The sequence below is a fragment of the Amblyomma mixtum genome, chromosome 3, assembly GCF_055824585.1.
Source record: "Amblyomma mixtum isolate Tamu chromosome 3, ASM5582458v1, whole genome shotgun sequence".
Taxonomy (NCBI): Eukaryota; Metazoa; Arthropoda; class Arachnida; order Ixodida; family Ixodidae; genus Amblyomma; species Amblyomma mixtum.
In genome coordinates, this window is record NC_143014.1 from 215403406 (window position 1) to 215412717 (window position 9312).

At 46.8% G+C, this 9312-nt stretch overlaps 1 protein-coding gene across 1 annotated transcript in view; it reads right to left on the minus strand.

Annotated features, from left to right (window-relative positions):
• LOC149353651 (LIM/homeobox protein Lhx9-like) overlaps positions 1 to 7680 on the minus strand; it is a 28116-nt gene extending 20436 nt beyond the window's left edge. The window contains exons 1-2 of the mRNA XM_089577385.1: positions 7443 to 7680; positions 6006 to 6208 (exon numbers count right to left, since the gene is read on the minus strand). Coding sequence (XP_089433511.1) covers positions 6006 to 6153 — 148 coding nt within the window. The 5' untranslated portion in view covers positions 6154 to 6208; positions 7443 to 7680. The remainder of the gene's footprint in view (positions 1 to 6005; positions 6209 to 7442) is intronic.
• Between the last annotated feature and the right edge of the window lie 1632 nt (positions 7681 to 9312).

The window sequence follows — 9312 nt, forward strand, 5'->3', positions numbered from 1 at the left end:
GCTTGGTTATGGTTGGACATTGTCGATTTTGGTCCAAATTGGCCAACGTCAAGTTTAAGGGGTTGCCCGGGAGTCGGGAGAAATTCTGGAAATGACCCAGTGCAAATTCGGAGGTAGCCACCGTGTCGGGCACGCTCAATTATGGTCGGAAACAGAGTTTGATGCAAATCGGTCAACGTCCAATTTTGGGGGTGGCCCAGACCAAATTTTGAAAATCACCCGCGCCAAATTTAGACGTCGCCATCATGTCGGGCTCGCTCAGTTATGGTTGGACATCGATTTTAGCCCAAATCCACCAAGGTCAAACTGTCAATCTGTTACCGCGCTACTTTTGTGGAGGGGTCTACTGGAGGGCTCTACTGGGCTCATCTATATTCTGCCAATCTGTTGCTAAGCTGTGCTTCTCAAGGTTAAACCAAGGTCAAATCAGGCACGAAATGGTGAGAGACGTTCGCGTTGCATAGAACTATCGCTCTAAAACCGACATCCAGTATCCGGTGGCGTTCTGAGCAATGACCGTCAACTACAAGCACGAATAAGCCTGTAAGGGAATAAAAAGAGAGTAAGCCGTCCTTTGTCGAACTCCCTTTCGAAGGGCAGGGCATGCTGTCCATATTTTGGAGTAGATTCTAGTAACTAAATATACGGAATGCGTACTCTTGGCAACGGAGGTGGATTCCCACTGTAAAGCACAGTGTGCGGGCAGGGCACTTTATATTTATTTATCTTTTTCTGCGCAAACCAATCTCTATAAAGCGCAGTTACTTGATGTAGTTCGCAATGGGAGGAGGCTTTTAAACTCGGAACCGGAGGTGTTGAGGCCAGCAAACAGAGCAGATTGAAACCTGGGTTAAAATCGTCGTAATTGCAAGAACTTGGCATGCTTTAAAGAGGGAATTTGTTTCCGTTGCCGACCGCGAGTATTCCGTATTTTTAGTGACGGAAATCTACCCCACGGCTTGGGCAGAGTACCCTGACCCTTAAAGGGAGGGCGCTAGAGAACAGCACACTCCCTTTATACTCCTTTCGTGTTTATAGCTGAAGACGGTGTTTTACCGATAAAGAACAGGGACCTTATCTTCATGCTTTCTTGACATGGAGATGCAGGGTTAATAAAGCTCTAGCGCGTTGTATTATGGGGCGGTATTATGTGCGCAATACGTGAGTACCAATATATAAATCACTAATTATTATTTCGGAGTGGGCTAAGCTTTAATAAAAAAGCATGACACGGGCACGACAAACGGTAAGTTCCGAGGACTCATGCTCGTGTCGTATTTTTCATGAAAACTCAGTGCAGCCTGAAATATTAACTAGCATCCAGTTGCAGCTAACCTCCTTCGTCGGCGTGTTGAACCTTAACGATTCCAAACTCGAGTCGCATATTTTGCTTGATCCGATATGCATTAGATGTGCGAATTAAATACTCTCGGTAGTCTTCAAATATTTTTGCGGCAAAATATTCCAGCGTCCAGTGAACAGTATCTACATGCAGATATTCGTCCTGAATCAATGAAATGTTGTGCTAAGGAATCGCCCCTGCCTTTCCGCGCGCTTTTATACCCTTACAAAAATGACTTTTGAGCTTCAGTTGACGCTTTGTTGAGCTCCTGTTGAATCAACTGGAAACCCACATGAACTCAATGTATGCTGAGCCTACACAACACCTGCTACACGGAATTTTTGTTGAGCGTAGTCAAGAGATTTACTATTGAGCAATTTATGTTGAACTTAAGTTGAATCATCTCAAGACAGCCGTTTCTAAGCCTAACTAAATGAAATCATTTCGACATGCATCGTGTAAACAGAACCTGATCACATTACACATATTAAGAACGCACGCAACACCCGTCAAAACTCTCATAAACCGCTCAAAGTCATTTTCTTGCAAAGAAAAAAGTGCAATATGCTCATTCAGGCATACCTACTTCGGATGATTCGTATGTGCTCTCATAAAAAAGGGCGCTTATTTATGCTTTATTTAAGTTGTTTATGAATGAATCAAGGTCGTCAAATAATAGACCGTTGCATATGAACTTCATTACTTCTACTACACATAAAATAAATAAATATTAACAGTAGTAACTGACATAACTTTGCTGATCGGAAGTCTACAACCTGCGCAGGTCGGCACACCCCTGAGTAGGACTATATAAGGGCGAAGCCGAGGCTGCACTTAAGATAAGATGAGTATCTGATCTCGCTTCGGCGAGCGCGGCTTCGGCCGCTTATCTGATTTTTTTCAGCAGCGTCCGCTCCGGCGGACGCAGTTGTTGCTGCGACGCGCGTCTTTTCTTGCCTTTTTCTCTTTCCTCTGATCTCTTACCTCTCCTCTATCTGCACGTTGGCAGCGGTGGTGGCTTGGCTCGAGCCAGTAGCAGGCCCGTGCAATTTCCTTTTCATCCTTCTCTCAGTCACAACAACAACAACTGCACTTAAGATCGTAATATGAACTCTGTCAGTTCTTTCTATAGCCTCGTGAGCAGTACTGTCCCATGCTTTTTATCTGATGGATGTGTAGGGCTAAGGTGTATATATGTATGTATATATATTGATGTACATACGTGTTTGTGCGTATGTGAGGAGCACTACGTCACAGGGGATGACGGCTTCACGTTAACGAGAAATTGCAGCAATAAATATGAATATACCACCGAAAATTGCATTGGTAGTCGGTCCATCTAGCGCAATACGAATGTATTCCCAGGATTTTTTTGCTTTTTTACCCCAGCCAAGATTCAGAATGGCGTGTTGATTCACTCCCGTAATTCCAACATGAATTCAACATGAACGCAAAGCAGAAATTTCATTGAGAATGCTCAACTCTAGCACAGTGGCCACTTTTCCAATGAGTTTCAACTCCGCCTCAACAATTCACCAACACTAGCCCATCCTGGTCACAACAAAAATTCAACATGGCGTGTTGAGATTGCTCATAAGAACTTCAACACTGTCTCAAGAAGCATTTTTGTAAGGGTATGCTATATTGCCGTATAAACAATCGAACTTATGGACACATCTTTAGTGTCGTGCACTTGCTTTGCTGCTTTATGGCGCTCTTGATAACAACAAAAATTGAGGTCCCCTTCGCGTTGAGTTAGAAGGATAGTTGCTGGCAGTAGCTTCTCAACGGTTAATTCGACACAATGTGTCCTTAATCTGAAACATAACAGGGGCGACAGTCTTTCTCTCTTTTTTTTCTTCTACTGTGTAATCAGTAATCTTCCAGCTATGAAATAATTGCACTATTAATTTTCCCCTGATGAAAAACAGCACACCTAGTAGCGCGGCGGAGGGAAATTTATTCTTGTTCTTTGCCTCATCATAAATTTTGATGAACACTACCGATTACAGAAAAATCGTTCTCCTATGCATTCTCTGGTTTCGATGGCTGTTTGCTCCCTTTATATGTATTTTAGAATGATAGGTATATATGCATGCTAAAGCCACGCAGTAGGACGGCTCCGGGTTTAACTCGACCACCTGGGGCTTTTTAACGTGTTCGCGTAACCGGCGCGCCTTTTGCCTTTCGCCTGCATCCAAATGCGGCCGCTGCAGGCGGTATCGAATCCGCGACCTTGAGCTCCACAGCTCGGTGGCACAGCTACTGAGCTACCGCAGTGGGTGTCGGCATGTTTCTTGCGTTGCTCATTTCTTATCCGCGCTATACGTGCAGTGCATGGACTACAAGCCCTAGTCTGCACACCCACGCCCTACGGCTTTTACCTGCGTAGGCTCAGGTGGCGCATGTAAACGCGTGCGATCGTGTGCCGCCAAGTGCGTGTGCGATTGCGCGCATGAGTGGTTTAAGGGCTGGGAAGGAACTTCGTTTGTTAGTAAGGGCATGAGGCAGTGTGATGTTCCTGTACTCGTCGCTGGCATATACTGGCCTGCAAAGACGCAGCTGACTGCGGCAGGCGTTACACTGCAAATGCAGAGTGCTTGGTGGAGACGCACGCCGTATGCTACACGCAGTGATAGTTGAATGGCACTCACTCATCGGGCTGCGGAGATTGCACACCAATCACTGCATCTATGCGCGATGCCCGTGATTGACAGCCCGCGCAGAGACATTGTCGAGTCAGGCTGACGGGGCTGGCTTAAAATTCAGCGCGAAAGCGTTTTCCACCGCTGTCACGTGCGATAAGACCACAATATTGGTACTCAAACTTTGCTGCTGCAAGAATTACATTTCCTTACTGCTGCTTTCATACAGCATACGCGTAAACATCGCTTTTTGAACACTTTCAACATTCTTGGGTTTGAAAGAACAGTGAAAACTTTATCTCAGTAAAAGCGAATTACATTGAGGTCAAGCAGTTCCAATGCACGTAAAGAGAATGAAGCGCTTTTGAGACTGAAGAGCGAAGAAGACTCTTTTTCTTATTGAGGCGAGTTCAAAGCTAGACTGTTATCCAGGGAGGAACTGATTTTAAGTTCAGAAGGACAGCACAACAAGGAATGAAGCTGACAGGACAGAGCGCTCTGCACTGCCAACTTCGTTCCTTCCTCTGCTGTCCTTCTGAACTTAAAATCAGTTCCAGTAATGCACCAATAAGGATACGAAAACATCCTCGCAAATTATCCAGCGGGTTCGAAATACAACGGCAGAAGCTCTGCTGAGAAATTCTGGCTTGCAGGCCTTGAAGAAAATGATTTCATAAAAGAGAGAAAAAATATGAGAAGGATGCAGCTCTCGCGTACACACAGCTATGCGGATGTTGACATTAACGTTTGCGCGCCAGGGTTTGAGGTAGGTCCATAGCGCGCCACGCCAACGGTCTTTCATCCGTCAGTTGCAGCGACTGCCCCGCCGCGGTGGCTCAGTGGTTACGGCGCTCGGCTGCTGACCCGAAAGACGCGGGTTCGATCCCGGCCGCGGCAGCCAAATTACGATGTAGGCGAAATTCTAGAGGCCAGTGTACTGTGCGATGTCAATGCACGTTAAAGAGCCCCAGGTGGTCGCAATTTCCGGAGCCCTTCACTACGGCGTCCCTCATAGACTGAGTTGTTTTGGGACGTTAAACCTCAATAAAGCAAAATCAATAAAGTAAAGTTACAGCGATCGCTGGATTTGCTGTGCCGGGAAGACAAACAAGAAATTAGGCAAATATACAACTTCATGACGAACTGGGTTAGTAGGTGGCCCCTGGTATGACAAGCGGTGGAGTTCGATACGCCATCGAAATCTTTAGGACCCAGGTTTACCGCTTAGGTGTAAAAGAGGCGCATTGTTGTATAATATACATACTGCAGGTCTGCACCGCCTTCGTGGGAGGAGCGAAGCAGCGGAGGTTGCGACCGCTCGAAAGGCGCTTGCGACGAAGCGTACGACACGCGTGTGGCCCATATGTCGGAGCATCGGAAGGTCTGGCAGAGACGCATCGTTGAGCGACACGGAGAGGCAATGGTGTAGATTCCTCTTTGAGCCGTTTCCGGTCAGCCTCACCATCGAAGAAGACACGGAGCCAGTGGGACTACCACCAATCTCTGGCTTCGTGCCCCTTCGAATTGGTGTGCTCATTCGCTCTCCAAGTGTGGGAACTCCTTTTACTGCGATAGCATTACTAGTCTTATTACGAGAAAAGCCGGCGGCGTGTGTATGTGTTTGTGTGGGTGCCAGTGCAAACAGGGACACTAATACTTTAGCATTACCTCACGTAAGCAGTACTAAGTATCTCTGCCGAATTTTTATTCCTTTCCAATAAGCAAATAGGGTCTTATACCCGCTGGGAAGCAGGTATCACTTGCATGCTTTCGGTGCGGGCAAGGCAACGCAATAAGACCAACGCGCACCCTGCCAGACTTTCCGGACACAACCGTCAACTATAGGACGATGATGCAATCCGCGAAGTTTCGAAGAACCCGCCATGGCCGTTGAGTATACAATAGACCGGACATATGCGCTCGTGACGGCAACTCTAGGGGAGTGATTCACGCTTCCCGCGGCCCCGCGGTATGCGCGCAGAAGCAGCGCTGGGAGTTGGCGTAGTTGGAGTATATACCTGCGATGAGCGCCGTGTCCTGGAAGTGCAGCTTGCAGAAGACGCTGTTGTCGCGCATGCCGAACACGTCCCCCTTGAGAAGCGGGCAGAGGCAGCTGGCGCAGCGAAAGCAGCCCACGTGGAAGGCCAGCCCGCCGCGAACGCGCATCACCAGGTCCCGCGGGGACAGCGCCGCGCCGCACGCGCAGCACCGCACGAACGCCCTGCACCGACGCTTTCTCAGCAGGCCACCCGGTGCGCTGCTTCACGCACGGCACGCAAGCAGCGCGAGTCTCTTCTTATCGCCGCTGTAGGACAGTCATGTAGGGTGCATATACTGACCCTACAGCGAGAGCGGTGGCTGTACTACTTCCACGTTTGCCACCCTCTCCACATTTTTGCTAACCGCGGCGGCAGCCATTGCGGTAACGCCTCTTGAGAGCCTACTGTTGTTATGTGAACCGAATTCATCGCGTTCTAATCGGGGGAAAATGACGTTTTCAGACCAGTGACTCTAAACTCGGATCTGATATGGCTGCTGTTACCGTGGTATCAGGGGTACCAGGGGCGTAAAGAGCGGAGAAGACGTTTGACTAAACCCCTGTGGCGCCATCATAGTAAACTGCCGAGAATTCTGTCACAAAAGAAGGAACAAAAACAAGAACGTGGTGCTCTAACGAGCGTTGAAATCCCTTTAGATATAATATTAACCGCAAAAGTTGCGTGTTGCCGTTTATACTGGCCATCATAGTACCAGTTAGAATAACGTGCTTTAGGACATCCCTGTTGAGAGTTTAGCGCACCCTGTATTTTCTGCGCAGAGCAATGGCTGGCTATCAGGAGGTTTCATCATAAAGGCTACCACTGAAATTAGCAATAATGTGGAGAGGGTGTGCATGGGACTGCGGCCGCCGCTTTCGTTCTAGTGACACGGACGCTTAGACAGCATGCCTGTAACATTTTCGATATCAGACCGCTTAAAAGTGCAAAAATATTCTCCATAAAACGATTTTAACTGTTTTTGCAGCTAAGACAACGATTTTTTTTTGTCCCCTTTTGTGCAAGCACCCTTGTCAGTACCATTATAACGTCGCAGAGGTTTACCGCAACCTCATATGCCCGCTTTAACACCTTGAAGAGAGCTACTAACACACGAAGCCGTTCCTGCGTGAAAGGAAATCTTCAGTGGCCGGTTTCTTCCGATTCCGGTCCGCCATTGATCGGCTCCGCGAGAAATTTCGTGAATTTGGCCTGAAGTGACTCAAATGTTGGAAACAATGCCACTACTACCACCCATTGCACTTTTTTTTTCACTTGTTGTGCAGATGGCACAAAAAAGTAGGTTCTAGATTTGGTACAAAGTCTCTCATTTCTAGGGATGTTGCTCTCCTAGAGAACACTGACGCACCACTAGGAGCAAAGACCTGCAGTGGCGACAAAACAAGGAAGTGTTCTCACTTTTCATTAGTCCGTACGCGTGGCCGAAAGTAGGTATCTCTTGCTCAGGCTCATTCATAAGGCGCGCAGTACTATAGCGAAACGCATTGTTCATTCGTTGCATTCTTTTTTGTTCCCGTCCCTCGAGCGTCATCAAGCGTGCACGAAGAGTACCACTTGCCTAAAAGCCTTTCAGCGTTCCGCTACTTTCAGCTCTGTCGAAAGCCTCACAAGCGCAGAAGTTTGGTAACACAACAGCGAAGCAACGGAAAAAGTTTTCCAACTTACGCAAACATTTTGAGTGCCGGCCTACTAGCGTCATCTGGTGTCGCTTAAAGGCGACCTCTCCGTCACTGTGGGAGCCCATCTCAGATGAATTTCGCGCGTGCCTTCCGAGTTGCTTACATTTAATTAATACATACGATAGCGGTGATCTTAGCTTGTCTATGTGAAACATATATGGATGGTATTCAATGATCTGTGTGCGCTACAGAAGCATTTTTGTGCAGATGCAACGCAGTAAAGCACACCGTATCCCTTTGGACTTCAGGGCCTATGCTTAAGGGTGCTACAAGTAACATGCAAAGGAAAGGAGTCGCTTTTTTGTGAATTCTGGAGAAAGGCATGAATGCTCGAAGCAGCTTACGGCACTTGCTGAGAGAAAGAGCAGCTAATACCATGTCGAGCACTGCTATGCATGAGAAGCTGAATTTTTCAATGTAGGGTGTGTCGACCCAGTAATAACGAAACAACGCCGACATACCCTATGTAGAAAGACCTACGAAACTGTGCTCAAGTTACCTGCTTGGAAACTGCCTGCTCTGCCATTAGACAGGCCTCTTAGTTTATTTAGATTACCAATGAAACAAACAAGAGCTGCAACTAACACTCTATTTAATTTACCACCTTGTTACAATATGTACGGCCGGAGACTCCTAGCTAAATACAGCGGAGCCCATGTGTGGAATGACATCCCGAATGAAGTTAAAGAAAAAAATAACTTTTCGGCGTCTTTAAACCACTATTTAATTTCCATGGAAATGTAGGAATCAATTGTGTGTGTTAATCTTGAAGTTTTTTTATTTTACACGGTCTGCAGTAGTATTGTGCTTGTTTTGTATTTGGACCCCTCACTAGCCGTAAAGGCTATGGGTCCAACCAACAGTTTGTGTACCGTTTCTGAGAATAAATAAAGAAAAAAATTTAAAAAAAGTGCATTGCGCAAAAGTCAACTTAAGTTTTAAGAAATTTTACTGAATAAGGGCCGTAGTTTTCGATGTCTACGATTACAAAATTTGGATAGGTTAAAATTTTAAACGATTCCTCGAGCTGACTTCGTTTACTCTGATACAAAATCGGCTCGAGGAAGGGCTTGAAATTTTTGAACTTTCCGAAAAGCGTGCATTTATAAAAAAACGTTCCAGCAACTACAATTTATCGCCACAAGCAGAAGCAGTCATTATACTCCTGCTGGAAGAAACGATCTAAGATCGGTAAAGAGCACAGGAACAAAGTTGCGCAGCTTCCGTGACCTTTGTTTCTTACATCTCTTTCTGAAATGCTCGTCCTTCCGAGTACGAAGCACACTTGTACGCGCAAGAACCATTTGGACTGGCCGGCGTCTTGTATTACTATTCACCATCATAAGTGGCCAGCGCACGTGCACCAGCCAATCCTTAATAGTACTTGTGCGTAAAATAGCTTTGCGAATTGGACTGCACATCTGCATCCTCATCTTCCACAACGCTGTGCAGGCGTTGTCAGACGGAGGCAGTAGACCACGCATGAATGCTGTTCATCACTGAGCCAATAACTTCGTTCTTGTTCGCGCACCTGAAGTCACGCCGACGTTTGGGCACCTCGCCGCCTGAAGCTATAAAAACACCGAGTC